This window comes from Empidonax traillii, unplaced genomic scaffold, assembly GCF_003031625.1.
Source record: "Empidonax traillii isolate 1590-97213 ecotype Southwest subspecies unplaced genomic scaffold, ASM303162v1 scaffold236:size2090792, whole genome shotgun sequence".
NCBI lineage: Eukaryota > Metazoa > Chordata > Aves > Passeriformes > Tyrannidae > Empidonax > Empidonax traillii.
The window spans coordinates 564,146-586,654 of NW_020955429.1; the positions used below are offsets into that span (position 1 = coordinate 564,146).

At 43.7% G+C, this 22,509-nt stretch overlaps 1 protein-coding gene across 3 annotated transcripts in view; it reads right to left on the reverse strand.

Moving 5' to 3' along the window:
- Window positions 1-2,521: 2,521 nt before the first annotated feature.
- The window catches only part of PTGFRN (prostaglandin F2 receptor inhibitor), a 66,334-nt gene continuing 46,346 nt past the window's right edge, over window positions 2,522-22,509 (reverse strand). For all 3 annotated transcript variants that reach the window (XM_027888315.1, XM_027888313.1, XM_027888316.1), the window contains 3 exons: window positions 14,550-14,657; window positions 7,285-7,590; window positions 2,522-6,046 (listed from right to left, as the gene is read on the reverse strand). In XM_027888315.1, the coding sequence (XP_027744116.1) occupies window positions 5,880-6,046; window positions 7,285-7,590; window positions 14,550-14,657 (581 nt within the window). In that variant the 3' untranslated portion in view covers window positions 2,522-5,879. The remainder of the gene's footprint in view (window positions 6,047-7,284; window positions 7,591-14,549; window positions 14,658-22,509) is intronic.

Genomic DNA, 22,509 nt, shown 5'->3' on the forward strand with positions numbered 1-22,509 from the left:
AAACGGAATTTCATGTCCGTCTATCTGCAGCTTCTTTATTCAGTTCTGAAGACAGAGGTGTGCTCAGACTAAGTCTGTGGTCTGGTCTAAGGCCCAGTACATGCTGGAGTGTATAAAATCCCACATGAACAAAGTACAACACAACACGAACTTGTTTCACAAAGTCTGCCTTGGAAAGTCCTGCCTTTCTACCCCCTTGGCAGAGGTGGAAGCAGACATGCTCCTACACTTCTGGCACTTCATGGAATGCAACTCGGCTGCCAGGGAAGAGAACAGCTTCTCTCTATGGCAGTTCTTCTGAAGGACCAGGACATCCACAGAACATGATTTCCTCAACAACCCAGGCATTACCCTGGAGCTCTCTGTATCACTCATCTGCTACAGTACAATGCAATTTTCATCAGTAACAGCAGGAGGTCCCTGGCAAAGGGCTGTCCAAGAGAAGGCTACACACTGTATTTAAGTTGTATTTGCCTGGCACAAGAATGAGCAGCAGCTTTGTCTTCAATGAGCACATCCCACAGCTTCGATCAGTTGTTAAAGTCTCTTTCTTGAAACAGCACCTGTCTGACACCTGCTGTGCAGACCTCAGCCCCCTGCAATCATAGAGGTGTGCAAAGTCCCCCTGAAAAGGCAAAAGCCATCCATTTCCCTGGAAGATTTATGTGACTGGGCTTCATCTTCACATGACAAAGAGCAGGCATGTCTTCTCATGCATCAAACACGACACCAGTCAGCTTCAGCCCCACAGTAGGCTTTTGGACTGGCCCTGACCCAAGCAGGGCACTCAGCCAGAGCCATCGCAGCCCTACCAGGCTCTGTCATTGAACGAGCACAGCCAAGCACATTGCCTGAGCTTGGTGTTACAGAAGCAACTCAACTCTCAGGCTCTGGCACAAAAGTTCTTTTCAGACTGCCCTTAGAGCAGCAGGCAGCTGGATACTTCTACCAGCAGATAGGTGAGCTGAGCCCATGGCAGGTACAAGGTGATGCTAAAGACTTGATAACTTCCATCATTCACTGCAACACCCAGGCAGTTACTTGCCAGTATCCCCTTCTTTTTAAATCCAGACTTCAGGTTTTTTGGCTTTCTTTCTGATGATAAAATCCTAGCATGTTTACAAGAACAGCATTAAGACCCAGATCATTCCAAGGGGTAGAGGCAAGAGGACTTCATAAAGCTAATCCAAATTTACCAAATAAGCTGTAACCTGCACAGCTAAACAACTGCTGTCTCACAAGCATACCACTCATTACTTCTGCATGTGTTAAACATCTGCAGCTGGCAAAGGCTCTGCTGAGGGACCACAGACCGTTTATGACATTTCTCTAGCTTGGCTGATAGTCCCTGTCACTCCTTAAGGACTTAGAGCTTTGGTGCCAGCTTTGGTCCCAGCTTCCTGTAAGCTCACTCTGCAGAGGACACCTTTCCCTGACACCATCTAGAAAGAAGCCAAAGGTACACACTTTGCTGTCAACCAGCCTGCACCACTGCCATTTCAGACAGAGCATGCACCACTTGGAACACAAACTCACCTTGCCAAAGCCTGGCTGAAAACAGTGCTGATAGTGCAGGGGTGTTTTCCTTACTGCTGGGCAGGGCTTACACAGCTCACCAGTGAGTAGGCTAGGGGGGGCACAAGGAACTGGGAAAAGACACAGCCAGGACAGGTAACTCCAACTGATCCCAGGGATATCCTATACCAGATGGCATCGTGCTCAGCATATAAAGTTCAGGGAAGAAGGAGGAAGGGGGGAACATTTAGAGCAACGGCATTTGTCTTCCCAAGTCACCGTTATGCATGACGGAGCCCTGCTCTCCTGGGGATGGCTGAACACCTGCCTGCCCATGGGAACCAGTGAATGAATTCCTTGCTTTGCTTGAGTGCATGTGCTTTCCCTGCTAAACTGTCTTCATCTCAACACACACATATTTTCACTTTCACCTTTCTGATCCTCTCCCTGATTCCACAGGTGGGGGGGTGAGCAAGGGGCTGCCTGGGGCTTGACTGCCAGCTGGGGTTATAAACCATGACAGAAAGTCACCTCCTCGCCGTATGATCATGGTGTGCCATCGGCAAAGCAAGCAGGGAATTTACTTCCAACACTATTGATTTTGCTCCTGGTACCTTGGAAACAAGAAGCCTCACGAAGGGTTTCAACGAAGACTCAACATCTAATGCCCAGGTTTTAGAGCAGATATTAAACATAACACTCCCAACTGTGACTACTGGCCCCAGCTAATCAAAAGAAAACTCTCCCAACAAAAAGGCTGACTTACAGTGGGGAAGAAACACAATAGACTCAGAAAACAATTCTGCTTCCCAGTTCATCGCAGAAGTGTAGGCAAATATTTAAAACTTAATGTACAATAGGGCTCATGCTTATTTTATGGGGTAAACATTGCTGGAATCAGGACTGTAAGGTTTACATTTTATACCTTCAACAATAGTGTCTGCACACATGCAAGGTACAGGGAAAGAACTGCCCATAGCTCAAACATCCAGACCCACAGCACAGACATAATCAAAAAGGCTCGCTCTTTATTTTAACAGAAAAAGAAACATTTTACACAGCATTGTTAGAACTATTCAGTACCTGCATTCCAGAATTGCGCCCAAAATTTTATTTTGTAACTTTGAAATTAAAACAAAAGAAAGAAAATATCTTGTCCTTCTGTTTCATGATGTTCAAGGTTGTCCTGGATTGAAATTCCAAGTGCCTGGAGGAATTCACCGGCTTAACCAGGAGATGTGGCAATGCAAAAAGAGGAAGATCAATGTGAGCCCTTAGGATACTTTGACAATACCACAGGTTGCAGCAGGGAGGATATGGATGCTTGTACTGCACCTCAGGCAGCTTATTCTTCTGACACTCTGCAGGTTTAATACACAACCAGATGCACACACACCTCCACTCACACAAACCCTGGTCACACAGGAAATAATAATAATAATAATAATAATAATTAAAAACATGAAAAGTGGCCTAGATTTTTTTCATTAGAGAGAAGATTCATGCTCTATTTTTAAAAAAGGGGATAATACAAAATTGGCACAAGTAGAAGGAAACCTGGGGCCTAGGTCTAGCCGCTCAGCTTCTAGCCTTCCAACTACAGCAAATACAGGGTGGAATGGGATGCAGCATTGCCTTCCAAGGGGCTGTCAGCAACAGAAGTTAGTGGCAAACTTCCTTCACTTGGAGTGACAAAGATGGCTTGTTACAGGCCATGAAGGAAGATCAGCATAAGGACATGGGGACCTTTCAATAGAGAAGCAGGGAGCCCTAACCAAAATAACCCTGAGTTTTTTCCAGCAGGGAAGAAATGTGCTATGTTGTGTGTTTGGGAAGAGTTGGTGGTTCCCTGCTCATCTGTTCCCTAATTATTGCATTAGTCATGAACCTCTCTCCCTAAGACTTAACCAAGAGCATATAGACAAGGAGTCGGTCTGTTAGGTTAAAAAGTGACTGATGCTGTGCTTGGAACTTCACTACCACACCTCCCAGAGGCCCCAGTGGCACAGGCCTTCTGTGAAGAAAGCAGATGTTAATGCAGGAAAGAAGTTGCTAGATCAGCCAGCATCCCAAACATCAAAATGGTGTTTCATAAGATCCAAGGAAAAAACAAGATTTCACTACAGCAGACAAACAGGAGAGGAAGGAAAATTCTTGGTGTCAAAATATTTGAGTGAATCCTTTCCCGAACTCCCTTTGTACAGCACTGCTTCAGATTTCTGGGCTTTCACAGTGGAAGCTTGAGAGTACTTCTGCCCTATTCTTCAGGAAAGGCAGCTATGTCTGCCTGCAACATTGCCCTTTTCAAAGTTCTTCCAGAAAGAAAAACATCAGGTCAGAAAGAAAAGTTGCTATGAACGTTCAGGCCAAAGCCTTTCAGAGGTTCAGTGGTTTTGCATATCCCAGTTTTGGAATGCTACACGAAAAGTCTTAAAGAGTCAAATAACAAGTTGCAAGCCCCAGCTCTGCAAATCAAGTCCATTTTGAAAACGTTTCATATTAAGCTTCCAAAAATCACTGGACACCCCTCTGAATACTCTATGCATACATATGGGGCTGCATATGTGTTCACATGCTGGAAGCAAAACAGCCTTCTGGAAAACACCCTCACGTCAGCCTCAGAACAAAGGTCACGGTGCTAGACAAGGGAAAAAAACACAAAGAAAACTTACCACAAAAAAACCCCTTCACAGTCCAGATACTAGACCTGCATCTCCCCTGGAATAGGCAGTGGGATGAGTTATTAGTGAAGCAGATTGTCCAGTAGGACATCACTAATGTCCAGACTGGCAACAGCACACCACAGCCACTACTACCTTCCATGGATGCTCTTCTTTGGCATCTCTTATCTCAAAAAAAACCTGGAAAGCACTGAGCCCTGGCCTTAACTCTGCATCTCTCACCCTTCTTGATGCAAGCCAAACCCTGCCTGTGACATCAGGTTGTGGCGCAGTCCTATTTCCTCATTTGTTTATACACAGCATTTTTATTCTGACCTTTATTGCTTAAAACACCAGCTGTGCTGGGAAGACAGAACTGCCTGGAAAAGATATTGCTCCCACTCAGGAGCCAGGTCAGTGTATGTGGAAGACCAAAGCAGGACTTCTGTACTGTAGCACCGAGGAATAGGTCTCAAGCCCGTGTGGAAAGCCCTGCTGCAGGCCAGGACTGCTGAAACCTGAAGGATTCTTGCTGCCCTCAGGGGTTTGCTCCTATTCCTACCCTGAGCTGCACTGCAGCTACTGCAGATCTGACTCTGCTCACAAGGCTCCAGGGTTCCCACCGAGGGACTGGCAGAAGCAGCACTGGGGTCTGGTCTGTGCATTTGGTAAAACATAGTTTACAAGTTTTCTCTAAACATGATCAGTTGGCCAACTTCAGACAAAGATCCACCTCCTATTTTATTCCCAAGTCGTACCATCACCAGAGGGCCAATGTCTCCCACCTCTCTGCTGAGGCCAGCAGAAGGTTGAGCCTTGTCTCTGGATACCATGTGCCCCCCTGCCACAAGCAGAACAGGGTCTCAGGCACAATGTGAGCAGCTGTAGTGGGCAGAAGAGAAGGTGGAAGGGTGGGGGGAAAAAGTGGCCATAGGCAGACATCCATCAAATGCTTATCTGAAGATTGACTTCTTCAGGGTTGCCAAGTTAGCCCCTATTAACCACAGCTAAGAACTTTGAGCACTGAAAATAAGAGATTTTTAAAAATGCCTCAAAGACCTCCACCAGGCAAGCTGTTTCAGGATTAACTGAAACCTCTTGGAAAGCCAGGGAAGAGAAGGCAGCTGACACCCATAAACCAATTCTTTGCCAAAACAGCCTCATGATGGTTCCAGCACAAGAACCTTCTCCAGCCTTCAACCCAACACAGAGAAGCCTGTGAGATACCAAGGTGGAGAGAGAAAGGGAACAGGATGGTGTGATGGGGATAGAGGGGAAAAGTAGATCAGTTAATACAATGAAAGTCTAACACCAGCCTCTTTCCAATTCGTCATCCTACCCACCATGCTTTCATACAGGAACATCTTTCCAAAACCAAGAGGGGGGGAAATAAAACCAATCAACAGACAAACAAAACCTTAATGAATTTTGTCACAGGGCCCTGCTGAAAGAAGGCTCAACAGTTTGCACATTAGAAGGACATGATCCCTATGCAGAAAGTGCTGCTGGAAAAGGAGAACTCCCAAGTTGCTAAATATGGCCTGATTGTTCTCAGGACATGATGTGTAACAAGGAGAAGCTTGAGGTCCAGGCTGAAATCAGAGCAAATGCACTGTCTTGTCTGGGCCTGTGAGCAAGTGTCTCAACACAATCCAAGAGCCCTGTGAGTCTCTCCCGAAATGCAAGTGTGTCCTGCTCCCGCACTCAGTCCATCTCCATCGACATTAGCCGACGACGCTCTCGCCGTGTTTCCTGCACTTCCTTCTTGCAGCACCAACGGGAGCTGCAGTAGCCAATAAGGCAGGATAAGAGTCCAATGACAGTGGCCAGACCGATGCCAATCAACAGGGGATACTTGAAAGCATTCAGAACTGAAAAAGGAAGGCAAAGTCATTAGATATCACTGAGAAATTCAGAGATCCCCCTCATTTATTCTTGCATGAAAAAGGAGAAAATCACACATTACTCAGTCAGGGGCAGATTAATTATTTCAGAAGAAAATGGCACTAATTTTCCTTCTTGATTTCAATCTTCTCAGGTTTGAAAAATTGGTCTCTTACTGGACTCCCTTTCCTCTTCACCCTAATTCTTCCTCTACCACTTCAAAGCCTCAGAGAGGCTGGAAGCACCAAAGGAGTCTTGGAGTGAGATAGCCAAGTAGAGCTCATTCCAGGAGGTATCCTATTACCACTTCTCCAAACAAAAGCATTGGCTTGTTTCCCCATCAGAGGCAGAGTGTGGCTGCATTCTTTGTAATACGTTTCCATAAAGCAAGGAGTGGACTCCTTTATGCTTTGAATGATTAGATTTACTATTTACTCTGTGTAATCAACCTTCAAAGCTGGTGCCTAAACAAAAAAAATTGATTTATAAATACCTACTGCTGAGTTAAAAGACAGTAAGAACTGTAAGGAGTTTGAAATGTACAGTTACAAAACTTATCTGCACAGCAGGGACAACAAAAGCTTCTTGCTCATTTTAAGTTCATGGAACTTCCAAAGATGATCTCTCCTGGAAACACTGAGAAGAAAGTATCTGGTTCAAAACCCCTCCTGCATTAATTTCCCTCCTTAGCTATGGGCTGAATGCAGCATCCAGCGCGCAACTTCCTTCTCATGAAGTCTAGCAACACTTGCAACTCAGGATGGAAACCAGACAAGGCAAAGTGCAGGGAGCAACATGTCGTTAGGAGAGGGAAGAAGGAGTCAGAGCTCTGACTTTCATTTCTCAGCTTTGACACCAACCATAATGTGACTAATTCATCATGCCCCATCTGCAAACCCAGGCTTCCTCCAGCAGGCACAGAAGGGTCAACACTTGGAGACAATACTACGCCCTTGACTGAAAGATACTCCAGCTATGCAAGACATCACCAAGAGAGGATCAGGGAAGAAAACACTCCAGTCTTACGACTATCATCTGTTCAAGCAGAACAGATTCTTCTACTGTGAAAAACCTTGAATCAGAAATTGCAAACAATAGAAAAAGGACAACAAAATCTAAAGAGATTACCAGAGGCACCTTTAAAAGCAGTTATGAGGAATATTTGCCACAGAGAGACATAATAAGGTGTTAAAAACAAGGTGAGTAGCACGTTGCGATCTCTTACCATCCATTTTCACAGACAGGAAGATGGGTTTGGCTTTGATGTCGGGTTCCCGCTGCCATACACCCGTGGCAGATCGCACCCAGGGGGTCACCACGCAGTAGTGGTTCCCAAAGTCATGGTCCTCACAGCCATGCACACGGAGCCGGAATTCCAGCGGGCTGATTCTCTCCAGGCTGATATCACTGCTCCCGTTCCTCCTGCTCTGCGTCACGATCCCTCTCCGGTCCAGCGAGGCCAGCAAGACGGGCTCTCTGTCCAAGGCGAAGGAGCGCACGGCAAACCAGGAGACATCGAAGGACATATCATCTGCATTCGTGGACAAAGAAGAATTTAGACATGTTAGTGAGCTCTGAAGTATTCATAGTGCCACTGCTCAGCAGAAAAGTTAATCTGTAAGCGGCACAGCCAGCACTGGTCTGACAGCAAAGGGAAAAAAGAAAAGAACAAAAAAAAAGAAAGCCCCCATAACATGCCCTTTCTAGGAGGATTCAAGCAGTGAACTGCAAATAAATGCACTGATAGGAAGAATGGAGATGCACAGAAAGAGTGACTTACTACAGGGATGACAAAGAGGAGATTTCTTGCTTTTTCTGCCTGCTATTCTAAAATTTCTATTTAACTCTGATCTAAGTTTTTACCAAGCAGGCTTAGTATCATAAGAAGTTGTATAATTATGCTGAACCTACAGTGAAAAGGGAGTAGAAGTGCTAGGTATTTGCTAGCAGAGAGTGATTTGCAGTCACTGTCTTCGAGCAGGGCCTACACAACCACAAAATCAGAAGATTCTTTCCTGAAAACCTCTTCCTTATATCTACAGTTTGGCTAAATGAATAAACAAGATTCTGCATAGAGCATAAAAAATTATCTACAAGAGTACAAAGCACTCAGGAGCAGACCCTGGCCGTGATGCTTTTATACATTTTCACCCAGAGTTGTGGGTTACTGTGACCCATCAGACATCATGCCTTGTACAAGTTTTACCACCCAAGGACACAATCCATAAAACATATTTGCATCACCTTCCACTTTTAACATATCTGACAAGTAGTGAGAGTCCATCAGCACATCTAGCTCATTGTGTTCATGCAAGGTCCTATTGATCTTATTAGCAGATCAGTTTTAACCCTATTAGGTTGACGTAGCTAAGTATCTGCTTTAAAAATCACTCCTATTCTTTGCTAACATGAGCCCAGCAACACCAGTTGGAGTCTGAAACCTGGCATGACCTACAGCATAGACAGGAAAGCCTGCTCACTTGTTTCCTCAGCAGGTCTTCCTTCCCCGCACATTAGCAAACTGATGGGCCCAAACTGGAAACAGAGGTTACTATTTCTGTTCTGAGTTTTGAGTACTGGTACAATGTGTGCACAGGGCTTACTTAACCTCTGCACACACCTAAGGCAGTCCCAGTGATTTCTGGAAATATATCAAACCTCCATTTTCTAGTATTGAGATCTCTGAAAAACACAGTATTAGCAACCTGAATTTTAAACTGATCTTCTAATTCACACTTGACCTCCATGCTAATGGAAAAATTGAAGCCTAAGCCTACTGTTGTACTCAAACTGTTTACAGATCTAAGTGAAGACAAATTTTGCATCTCTATCAGGCAAGCTAACACTTCAGTAACAAAGGAAACCTTAATATTTTAAAGTCAAGTGAAGTAGGGACATCCTCAGCTCTGTTATTTGAAGTATAGCATCAGTTGGCCATGTAGAACATTCCTCCTTACTGCTGACAAGAAAAACCACCCAGTGTTTGGAATATAATTAACTCCTTCCTAAAGTACACTGGTTTTACACACACCTTCAGAAACAAAACAAAAATATGAGAAAGCAGATGTTACTACCAGAGACACTGTCTAGTCACACTGTTTTGGGAGCCCAGCCAGTTTCCTGCCCTGCCTGCCACGGCCGGGTGCTCTGGGTGATGGCATGTGCCCTGTTTTGCAGCCCTAGAGCAGGAGTAGGTGTCCCAGTCCTTCATGGGGTCCAGCATAGGTCACATGGACCAGCAGGCCCTCACAGCAATTGTTCTTGCCTATCATACTACAAGTACTACTATTAGTTACTTGGCAAAGCTCTCTGAGCACTTCCCTTGAAACCAAAGTTAATAAAAATTACCATAAACATGCTCAGTCAACAAGATCAAACTTTGACCTCTGCTTTGTGCACTCATCCAACTGTCTGTGGGAAACAGGGCCCCTTCTGGAGAGAGTCCTGTTTATAGAAACCACTCTTCATCTCTGCTGTCTGTTTATGCCAAATACGGTAATAGCACTGCTCCACAGGCAATCACGTTGGGAATGACCAATTCCTTCCAGAGATCAACACTGCCATTAGCTCTTGGGTTTCCAGGTACTGTAGGAGCATATGGATACCTTTCAGGCCAAATCAAATTACACTGAACACACCATTAAACTTGCTAAAAGAGGTTTAAGCAATAAATTTAGATATTAAAAGATAATAATAATTTAGCCTCCGGATTCCCAGGCAACTTCGAAGAATTCCTTCTTTTGTGTCCCAGACAATTTGAGGTTCCCTTCCCTCCACATACAAGGATGAGTGCTGTCATTTTGGAATAGCTGGATATATTTCCTGTAATTACAACATGGGATAGCAGTATTATGCCAACATATTTTATTAGTCAGTATACACAGTGTGCAATTAGTGACTCACTACAGACAGTCAGAGGGAGGATTTGGCTCCAAGTACTCTGTCACTATCCTCCTTGAAATAGCTTAATACAGCAAAGTCCTATGATTCATTTCTATATATCTCTGGGTTTCGTGCAATAAAAACATAGGAAAGTTTAGCAAAGCCAGGATATAAATCAGGTCTCTCTAAATATCAGAGGTGAACATGCCTAGCGGCTCCCAAGTGCAAATAAGTATGTAGGTTTACTGACATAAAACAGGTCACACACTAGGCTTCCCAAAAGCATCTGCATCATTCCACACACACCTCGCATCAATGCTGTAAAGTCACTCTCATGATTTTTGTCCCAAATCTACAACAACTCAACTTCAAGCACTGCACTCACACTTAAAGGTTTCTTTCACTGGTTCTTTCTGTACCACACAATAAGTAGTGTGGGACACCTTGACAAGACGCCCCACAGTAAAGCAAAACATCCCAGTACCAAGCCCAGAAGGCCATCAAGGACCTCAGAGCAACCAGGGCGTGCAGCAGAGATGCTTTCACAAAGGAACACAAGGTCCTGGGAACTGGATGCTCCAGAGCTGTGTGAGCAGAGTAACAGTGGTGCTGTGCTTCCTCCCCTCCTCAGATAGCGAGGATCATCAGCATGTAAAGCACATCTTTATGCACATTTCGATTTGACACACAGGACTAAGCTGTCTGGGTCTTAGCTGCTTCCCTGGCCAATCACTCCTCAAAAAAGGGAATCCTATTTCTAGACCAGCTCTTACGAACCATACACTTCCAGTGCTTAGAATGGAGCTCTCTCAGCATCCTGCTACAGTAATGAATCACAGTTCTGAGACCCTTTTTGTTTACTACATTTAAATGAGGTTGAATAGGGCTTCCTAGAGAGCTGAGCAAACCACTTCAAGCCATATAAGAGGTAAACAAGCTGGTTTTGTTAAATTCTCCAGAGTGCCCACTGAGTCTGTCTGGAGCAGATAAAAAAAAACCATCTCCTTTCAGTCACAGTAAGTAATACTTTTAAATCCCTAAGCACACAGCCCAAGAATGGGTGATCTGGGAATCCTAGAGATCATTTGTGAAAATGTGTATTCAACAGAAATATCTGAAGCAGCTTTTATATCTTCAGGGCACAGAAGAACTACTATTCCCCCCTGACATACACATACTCCCCTCATATCAATTCAAAACACCAACCCCAGCTGCCAAGCCAAAGGAGCACTTCTTTAGAGGGAGCAGTTGCTGCCATGTACTGAGCTTAGTAATACACACTCCATTTCAGCAGGGTCTCAAAGAAGCAGAGGAAATTAAAGCATGTAGCAGTCACGCCAAAACCTTTTCTACCCTTTTGAAAATTTCCCACAGGGTGGGTACACACAGACACTGAAAGTATTGTGAGTTGCCTCTACCAGACAAGGGTTCAATCCACAAGTGATGCCTCTAGAAAAAAAAAAATGGATGGATCTAACTGTAACAAATGGCACTGACAAAGATAATTGGTCATTTAACTTTTCCTCCGCTCCTTGGAAGTACTTTAGTTTTCTGATTGCGCATACAAAGAGAGAAGAGATGGCACCTGACACCTCAACTTATTACAGGAAGCATACATAACTAATCCTCAACTAATGCTTGCACAGTTGAGTAACGGTGTGTACAAGAGCAGAGCATACCAAATGTGTTCAATGTGTTTTGCAGGGGCATTTAACAAGACATCCTACGAAGCTCCCTGGTCTTTCTCTACTCACAAGAGAGCCCAAAATACAGCCTTGCAGCAGGTCTGACACCAGACGAGCAGAGTCTTTGAAAGGCCATCATGCCCCCTCAGAAGAGCATCAAATGCATTTGCTTCTTTCTCATCACGCTCCCAAATGGAAAGACCATGTCTGTACTGCCATCATACTGTTTTTTTTCCAGAAGATGCTGGCAACTCTTGCCATGTTTACCTGATTATGAAGTGTAGGTTTTCCCTGATAGCATGCCTCATTTCTCCAGTGGGATGAGACAGTCCTGTTACTTCCACAGTCTGTCTAATGTTTGGCACTAATTTAAAAAACAAGTTCTCCATTCCAATTGTGAATTAAATTGTGATACTGACTCAGCATAGAGACAGATCAGAGATGGGATATGGGGGAATAAGGTTACTAGTGAGGAACTACATCTGTTTACTACCATTGCCCTTAAGGTTCTTCACCTAACCTGCTCCATTAGCCCCCTCCATCTCCCAAGGCCAAGAAGGCAGACTGACAAGGAAGTCTGGACATGCTGCAGCTGTTACCTAAATTCCAGCTGTTCCCTGCTGCTCTTCTGCCAGTCTCATCCAGAGGACCAGCAAGGACTGAAAATGGACCAGCTTCTCAGGCCCATATGAAGGGTCCAGACCTGCATTTCTCCACATAAAAGGAGTGGTTAGGTTCCAAATCCTACTCATCCAGCAGCCAGAAGCTCAGAGCATGGACTGAAGAGTTCCCTCAAAACCTGTCACAATGTCACACTTTATTCCATTCTAGGCGTATTTGTTGCCTGTGCCTCACCTGCCTCATTACAGACTGTAAAAGAAAAAGCAAAACCAAACCAAACAAACAAAAAAACAGGAAAGAAAAAAAACAAAAACAAACACAGAGGCAGAGATCTCTCGTGTCCAAGGTGACATTATCCAGCTATGGAACAGATTACAGTGTTGACATTTAAAACTCTGCTCTGGCTGCTCATGACCACCGGAAACAGCATCATTTTCAACTCCAGGCATCATCTGTCAATTCAAGAGACATCCACAAACCCTTATGAAATTTCCAAATTAAAACTGAATTATGCTGATGAGCAACTCCTTGAAGACAACACTTTTTTACTTCAATCCCTTTAATATCCTTATATTGTCAGTGCTCCTCCCAGTCTCAAGCTACCAAATACACAACAAAACCATCACAAACCCAAGTGCAACAAAGCACTGACAGGAGAGACCTACTGTTACTAAGCAGCCCCTTTTCACTGAATGGGTAAGGCTGGAAGGGACCACTGGAGGTGATCTGATCCAACCTCCCTGCTCGAGCAGGGTCCCCTGGAACACATTGCACAGGATTATGCCCAGATGGCTTGTGAGTCTCTTCAGAGAAGGAGACTCCACAGAATCTCTGGGCAACCTGTTCCAGTGCACACTCACCCAAAGAGCAAAGAAATTCTTTCTCATGTTCAGGTGGGACTTCCTTTGTCCTGGTTTTCAAGTTTTACACGAGTCAGGGATGCTGAGGCCTCTGTCACATGGCAACCCCCAACATTATTTAAGCTGTCAAACACCAGCAGAAGCAGCAGCTGCTCCCTGCCAGTAATTATTGCTCTGGAAAGGAAGGCAGCTGCTTTGGGTACTGTCTTGCAACAATACCAGTAAGAGCTTGGGCACACCTCAACTTGGAAGAGGCTTCCTGCTGAGCAGAAACCACAGGACAGACTGAGGTGTGTGCACAGGCACTCAACACTGCTTTCTGTGCCCAGTATCCCAGGATATGACACTCTTGTCAACAATAAAGTTTACTCAGCTTTTCTTCCCTACCAGGCATTTGAATAATACAATCTACAGACTTCTATCATTTTTTCACAGGCAGCACACAACTGTAATCTAGTAAATTGCTTCCCTGCAACACTCAGATTTAATGTAGAAGAGATAACTTGGAATTTCAAAATGATGGGCCTTCACTAAGTCTGGTACTTCATCTCATCAGCTACTACACTGGAAGCATTTTTTTCTGCACAGCACCCCTTTTGTACTGGCTTATGTGAAGACTTTTAAGTTTTGCATGACTCATGACATCTTTACATTTAGGTATATACACTTATACATTTATATTTACATACATATTTGTAGATTTTACAGAGATGTTTATATTCATATATATATAAGGACTTAAACCCTAAACTCACTCCAAAACCAAATTTTGGGTATAAGAACCAGAGTTGCTCTCACAGCACTTTGACGAAAAGCAGCTCAGACAATGCTTGGCAAGTAGCTGGTTTTGAGCAATTCTCTGAACTTCTCAGCTTTTCATATAAATCTCTTTCTAAAGTGTCTGCTATCCTCTTCATGGGAACTAGGTACTGTATTTGTTTCTTCCACAGAGAAAAGGAGGCTCAGCTCTGAAGACAATGAACATTTTTGGCATTTAGGTTGCAGTAGTCAATTATTATGATTTTTAGATTTACCTTAAGCCTTAAATTCACTCTGAAGTGTGAAGCCAAGTGACTAAGATTTGCTTACAGGTGACCATTTTCTCCCAAATGGTTTTGCCAATGGACCTCCTTTCCAATTAAAGGGGACAGGAATGGTTTTCATGGCCCATCCACTGGTTGTAGGCAGGGATCGCCTGCAATGGGCTCAGTTGGTATGGACAGCAGAGGAGGATTTAATAGTAAGAACGCTTTTCCCCCTCTCCCCTCAGAAATTGAAACAAAAAAACTCTCGTTTTAAACTGAGCTGCGTAGAGCAAACATGCCCTCCTGTATTTATCTAGTTCTACAGCCTCACTCCAAGGACACAGGGTTGTAACTGCTGATACTACTCTGCCTGGCAGAGGCAAATGAGTTACAAGTAAAATAATTTTGTGGAAATACCTGGCTCAAGTGCCATTCCTTCCATCGTGACAATACACAGCAAATCTGCCACTTCCCCCTGGTAGATCGTTGGGCTGTCAGAGTGCACTGAGACATTAAACACAGGACCTAGAAAAGAGTAACCACAGTTAGGCTTTTCTTCAGTCTCCAACACCTTTCTTGCATGTTTTTTTAAGTATTCTCTCCTAGCATGTGGAGGCAGAACTCTGAAGAAGGGATAAGCAATCATTTATTGTAAAATAATAATTTTTAGTCATTAAATCCTGTACTAAGGTAAAGCATCCAAACCATCAAACCTGTCACCTGACACAGAGGCTGCTGCCCCAGTCTGCTTTCTCTTGTCCTGCACAAAAGGAGCTGGTGACTCCTTTAAGAGCAGGAGAGTTCAGGTCTTCAGGCTAATCCAGAACTTATCTTTTTGGTGAGGCTGTCAACAGGAATTCCAAGTTAAAGCAAAATAGTATTTTAACAATGCAGATGCTGTGGAACTGAAACACAGACAATAGAAGTAGTGCATCTGGTAATACTTTTCTGTGGGTTCTCCTTCAGGCTCTGCCACAGATAGTTTCTTCTGTAGAGGATGTCTCAAAGCCCAAGGGCACAGTAGTTCCTTCAACTGCAGAGGGGTGATGATATCGATGAAAACCTTTAGGCTGTTATGAAATACTCAGACACCATGACAACATGACTTCTGAGGTACATAAGTCAAAAATCTCTGAATTTTGACAACAGCTACATCTCTAGTGCAAAAGTAACAAAATCACAACTCCTCAGATATTCCAACATTGCCAGTACTCTGTTTCACAGGACAGAACCTGAAGAATGCATCAAAATAACCTCTGTGATTTCTCTACTAAACGAGGTGAGGCAGATGAGAAGGAAAGTTGATCCCAATGGTGACCTCCAGGATGACTCTGGGGGAAAGGGTCAGGGGACCCAAGAAGAAACTTAGGAGTCAGACTAAGAAGGAACCCTTTTACCCTCCCTAGACTCCATTACCTGCTATCATTACCCTGGCTCAGCTACCTCTAGGTCAGCAGCAGCAACAACAAGCACAGATGTGGTTTGGAAGGAAAGTAAAGCTGTAGATTTGCTCTCCTCCACTCTTACATGCTACTGTTTTAGCACAGGAACCTTAAATTTCAAATCCGCTGGAGATGAGTGGCAAACAATGCTTTTGATGGAGAATATTTAAAGAAATCATCCAAGACAACCCACTTGTCCCTTGCCCTCTCAGGAGGCTTCTGTGGAAAGCTGTGCTGATAGTTCAACCACATTGCACACACTTATCACATCATTTCCAAACTCAGGTTCTGGAAAGAAACTTGAATGTATCACAAAGCTAGAGCTGTAATTTTTGGTCAAACTATTCTAGGCTACAAAGGCCTGGTTTGTTTTGGTCAGCAGAGATTATATAGCATGCTAGTAAATTAATTCCAATTCCAACGCAATAATTATTTCTCTGGCTTTCAACGCCCCCACCCCCTCAATTTCTACCACGCACAATGTGCTGCTCTCTGTTATACCATAAGTTTCTTACAGCCCTCTCCTCTGCCCCAGAAGCAGCTGTACTTTGTACACAAGGGCAGTATGTAGATATATAATCTGTGAGTTTTCCACCCATTTTGACACTAGAAGACCTCTCTACTAAAAATTAATATTGAAAGTTACCCCAGCAAGCAAGGATAAAAGGGTGGTAGAGACGCAACAGAGGTTACATGTGGACTATCAGTTAAGGCTCCCACATGCTCATACTAAAGTATATTTAAGGAAATAAGGGATACAGATCACTAAGTTCAGCTCTTAAGGTGCTGAGTTCACAAGCAGGCTGCAGCCCCAACTTAAGCTCAGCATGATAGGATCCTTTTCTGGGAAAATGAACAGAGATTAATCTATTGCTTCCTCAGCCTTTATCCAAATTCTTTCTGTGTGAATTCAATTTGTTTCCTGACATTTACACATACACATACCAAACTATATTCCCCTTGCAGCCTATTTGATTATTTGTCTCCAGATAAAACAAGATATTTTCCATTTTTTTCTTTGGAGTTGTGAAGACAGAAGTTCAAGGTCTAAGGGGATTAAAGGCAGCATGGACCAGGGCACTCCAGCCAACTATAACCAGAAAAGTCTCAAGCTGTGTGCGAACTGTCAAAGCAAAAGAAACAAAGAGACTGTCAAAATCTGCCAGGAAAGTCCCTGCATTCCCAGCACATTCTCTATGCTGCGCTGATCAAAGGCAGAGCAGCACCATAATAATCCTGATACTGTCCATGGCTCAGGGTCTATCCTAAGTCCCTGCAGCGAGTGAGGTGACATGTCAGGGATACAGGGCATGTTCTGCTCCACCAAACAGGCTCTGTCCTGGCTAGCAGCCAGGAGGGGTTGAGAAAGAGTGATGATTCCAACTCATCAGAGTTGGAAAGACTGATGAGAAAGCTGCATGATTGCGACTTTGTCAGCTAAGCAAGGGCTACCTTACCCCTGCCCTGGCAAGTTAAAAAGGAAAGACAGAGGGTACAGACAGACAGGATTCTTCAGAACTTATTTGTAGCTTGAAAGTCCAGGCACATCTACTGCACTCAACAGACGCTGCCTTCAAAGCCTGGCATGCCAACAAACCACTAATGCGGAGCGGAGTTGGAGCACTCCTGGCCACTGGAAGTCACGAGGGTAAAAGCTGAGCTTGTTTGGTCACTCAGCCAGGAAAGGCCGTGTATCATGGAAATGCAGCACTCCCTACACACTGCTCAGTTCTGGGTCACCAAGCTCATCTCTACCCTGCCTCCCACACAAGAGCCAAAGCTTCCAGGGCAGTAAGGCAGTAAGTCAGCTGCTCTGACATTTCATGATTGTGCTTCCCCTTGGTGAGACACAAGCAGTTCTTTCCTTGGGTTATTTCCCTAGCAGGGTACATCTCCTGCAAATTACCATCTGTACCTCAAGGGAGAGATCACTGTCCTGGGTTAGAACTGGCTATCAACAAAGAGTCAAGAGATTTGTCAGATTGTGCTCTTCCCTCTCCAGATGAAGAGGGAAAACAACTTTTTATTTTTTTTAAACCTAGGCAAAATTAATTACAGTGAAAGTTTCTTAACTGAATCTTGAAAACTGTGGTTGCAACTTCCTAGGGGGATATGTCTTCTCTGGATGTCTCTCAGGCCTTCTGTCCACATTACCCACGCCCTGGGCCTCAGGCTGCCCTCAGGCATGAAAGGACAGAATAAAGCATCTTAACAGATTTATTCCCCCCACTACAAAACCTGAAAAGGCAGGAGGCTGTTTTAAACAGAGATTTGTAAGCCCTGAGTTGGACCAGCTGACCATTTAATCCCCTTACCCACCATCAGAAGGTGTAATAGTCAGAGTTGTGATCACTATACCTCTTGGGAAAGATTCACAGAAGCCATGGTGCCATGGCTCTAATGCCTCATTAAAGTCATCTGCATCCCATCTACAGAAGGCTTCTCGTCTTGGTTTTGTTCCAAAAAACCAAACCAAAACCAAATAACAACAAAAAAAACCAACAACAACAAAAAAGAAAACCCACGAACTGACCAGTGCTTTTAACCTGATTATAACTCACCCAATTTATGTCCCCAGCTTAAACAATTTACTCTAGCTTCAGCTGAACCTGTCTTACAAGTGGATGGGAGAAGAAGGAATGAGCTACATGCCAATCTCAAACAAAGCAACAGCAAATCAGTTTTTTGGTGGGTTACAAGAAAAACCATCGCTGTATTCTACTAGACTTCTGCTTTTCTTCACACTCAGAAAAAGAACCTGTGCAAAAAAGAGCAGCAGAGCAAACAAGATGCATCCAGATACATTTTTCAAGGCTCCTGATCACCTCTCAAGAGGTCTAAGGTGTGCCACAAAAAAGTGTGGATCCTGGCAGTATGGTTCACGTCATCATCCCCTGTTACCAGCACGCTTCAGTATTCAAGAGACCCTGGAACTGGAATCCACCAAGCAAGGCTTGGCACACAAACCCCAAGTGCTTTCTTTAAATTTCTGGCTTCCAAAATTAAAAAAAAAAAAACACAAACAAAACCAAACAAAACACAAAAAGCACCTCAAAACACACCCAAAAAAATTTCAAGGCCAAGGTTACAGACACAGGCATGTGCTAAGACAGGCGACTCCCAGCAGACACAGATGCCACTGACTGTCAGGGTCTCAGCATCGCCATGCTCAAGCACTTCCAGTGTCACAGGAATGAGTTTGAAGGCTGAGAAACAACTGGATTTTAATAACTTCAGATTCAAAGGTAAGTGTCATGCCCTCAGATAATTTGGAAACTAAAGAGCAGATTTACAAAACAAACCAGCATTCCCAATTTTAAGAGCTAAGCATGATAAATTGCCACATTCTGCTGAGACTTTTGATTTAAAGTAAGCCAAAATATCTCTTCCTCACTCTAAGTAAGGCCATATGTAATCTTAGATACAACTCCTAAAAGAAGTTTTCTTCTTTATTAAAAGTAATAACAATTTTTATATCAAAAAACATCCTGTTGAGAAAGGAATAAAGAGTTTTCAGAGGTTTTTCTTGACTTCTGAATGCTTGAAAAATATTATACAACTTTAAACAGAAAGTGAAGAAATTGAGGTTAGAAGTTTACTAATACAAATCTAGAAGCGCTTAAGGAGAAACCAGGCTCCAGGATCAGAACCTTTTTCATATCATTTCTTCTGAATGTCTCTTCTTATGGCACATCTCAATGCTCAAACTGTTGCTTTTGTGTCACCCAGGAATGTAACCCCGGGATCCAAATCCTGTAAGTGATACAGTTTTCAGCTGAGTCTTTTGCTAATTCTTTCACATCTAAAAATGAAAGGAAAAAGTGTTTATAAGCTGCACCAAAATTGATTTATTACTCTGTGCTCAGACTCACATTGAACAGGCTGCAGGGTGGAAAGGTTCAACTTGATCAAGTTGATTGAGTCAATTTACTAAACTTAAGGATTTACAAATTGAAGAAAAAAAAATTCTGAGCCCTATTTACCTGATATCACCCCATTCTCCCTGCCTTCCTTCCCTGCTCAGTAATCCAAACACCTTAAGTCTCCAAGAAAAGGGGAAAAAGGAGGGAGAATAAACCAAAAGATTAAGATCCAGCTTCATAGCAGAAGAGATCCCAATTATCTAGCTCCTAGGTGACACTTTGGTCTTTTTGGTATTGTTTTAGCCTGGACTTCTCTGCAAAAACAAGGTGTAGTCCTCCCCACAGACACGAGCTACCTTTATTTCCCGGACAAGTAAAAGCAGAACAGAGAAAGGTCAAGTAACCTGATGACAATAGAGACCCAGAACAGACGGTTCCAGCCAAGAAGCCTGTGCCCAGTCCATTACCGAGCAGCGAGGCCACAATCCCTGCATGCAGCTTCCCTGCTTGCAATCAGACAGCACCACAGACCACAATGCGGGGGGAGAAAATGATGCAACCCACAAGTTGTCCATCCTCCAAAATATTACTCATATCTGCCCCGGCACCAAATCATTCACTGTTCAGCTGAGAATCCCATGACCTGCCTTTTTCCAGATAATGAGTTTCTTCACCTACACTATTCCAGACCCCTGCCCTTTCCCCGCTTCTTCATGAAGCTGTTCCCTAACAAGCTGTACCCCACACCTCATAATAGCTGTTACTGGAAGAAGCCCTCAGTAGTTAAGTCTGTGGTTTCTACTTCCAGCTACAAATTAATGCACACAGGCACAAAGGCACACAATGACAAAGCATGTTCCTGCCCATTAACAGTGGCTGGAAAATACCAGCCTTTCTTGCCAAAGAGTTTCTGCTGCCTCAATTTTCATTCATTTCCGTGATTAAGGTTTCTTTCCTTTAAGAATCTTTCTATTCGCCTTTCTTGAAATTGAGTATCTCTCGGGGTCACTGCAGGGCATCATTTCATTTTAATTGCAAGCTCAACATCAATACTCAGCTCATATTTCAGCAGCTCTTGGTTTATCTCAGCTTCTTCCAAAGTGAGTGATAATACATTGCTGTGCAATGAGCTCACATGCAGACGTAATCCAGAGTTGAAGATTTCATCGAGATGCTTCCCTTAAAGTGCCCCTCCAGAACTTTCTGCCTGCTGGTGAATGGCACAGAGGGAAGACAGCTCAGAGCACAGCCAAGCTCCAAACATACTTCTCAGCATTAGATTAAAAGCTTCCTACTCCTTGTTTCCCTCAAGGGAAAGGAAAAGAAGTCACTTCTGTGGAAATCCCTGTGAGTGTGTAGTGGGCAAAGACATTCTAAACACTAACCTTGGTTGCTCAGTTCATGGCGAAAGGGTTTGAAAAATCAAAGGACAACTGTCAAAGCAGAGTTTTTGATGCCAGGATAAAGCAGGTGGATTTCACAGAGACCAGGTATCTCCGCATTAAAAAGCAGTTGCAGGCCAGATGGAGCCATTTGAAAGAGATAGCTGTACAGACCTGCCTCAGGTAAGTACTCTGATCTCAAGCAAGTTCCCAGCTACTGGACTCCCACCTTTGCTGGCCAGCTCGGCTCAGGTTGAGAGTGAACACAAAGACAACAGCCTCCCCCACCCACTGCTCAGCCCTTGCAGGGTATTCCCACTGGAGCAGCACCTCCAGATGACCAGAAGACAAGTGAGATTTCCAGTGTGGGTGGGTAAGATCACAAGTCTTAAAAGAAGCTGTCTTGATAAACTGGCATCAGAAGAACAGCAAGGAACAGAAGATAGATGTGTTTCACACTGAAAAAAAAAAAAAGGTCATGTACACGAGCATTAACCAATAGCTCAGGAGGAGAGAGGATGCACTGGAGCAGAAACAGTGCAATGAAATTAGGAGATAATTCCAATACAACCACTGGCAGCTGCTCTTGTCCTCTGCATTGCTGAGCAACTTTTATAAAAAAAAAAAAGAGAGATGGCAGAACCTCTGTTCTAGACTGGGAAAACAAAAAATAAGCAGTGAAGAATATTAAATTCTTTATGTGTGACAGCTTCCCCACCCCTCAAATAAGCTCATTTTGCTTACAGCTACTGGACATACAGAAGGTATTCGTTTTACAGAATTGGTCTAGTGATCCATGTTATTCATGAGGTCATACAAGAAAATTCACCAGATCCTCTCTGGTCTTAAAATACATTCAGCAGAGAACAATCTACCATTGATTTGATATTTGGAAACTAATGACCTAGTAGGCTCCTCCTTGCCACACCCCTAATCCCAACATCTAGTTTATGTAATTCAGTGGACAAAATCCACATTTCATTTTTTTATTTCAGGAGATTTCAAACAAATTCTTTAACTTTAACATTTCAGATTGTTAACCAAATGGAATAAATACACCCCTCTGCAACAGCAAGTAGAGAAAGAAGAGAGGAAGTCTCTGATTGCAGCCAGCAAGTTCTGCCTTGAATGGAAAGAATCTGAGGAAGACATTTTCCACAGATGTTCATGGAAAAACATTTCAGAGCACACTGCCACATTTCAAGCCTATTGTGGCAGGAAACACTGAAGTTTCACGAGTGAAGTCCCCAGTTCATATATGAAAAGCTTACATGCCCCTGCCATTCAGATAGATCACACTGCACAATGTGCACGCATGCTAAAAACACCTCTTTGAAACATCACTCAACTCAGAGAGATCTGGGAGAGAGTCAAACTGGAGAGAAGGATTTCCAATCCTAGCAAGCCTCACCATCTCCCATCAAAGGAGAATCAATAAAAACAACTGAGAAAGAAATTCCTCCTAGGACTAAAAGCTTCATGTAAAACCCTTTAAGGGTTTCCTTCTGCTGAAAATGCTGCTTCTGTATTGATCACCTTCCCACTTCAACCCCCATGATGCAAGCTGAAAACGCTGTCTAAGTCTGAGACTTCAAAGTAGGGAGACCAGAATACCTTCTATTTTTCAAAATTATACTGCCTTGTTATACTCCTGTCCAGCAGTTACAGCTAAGCTGTGTTTCTGTTACAC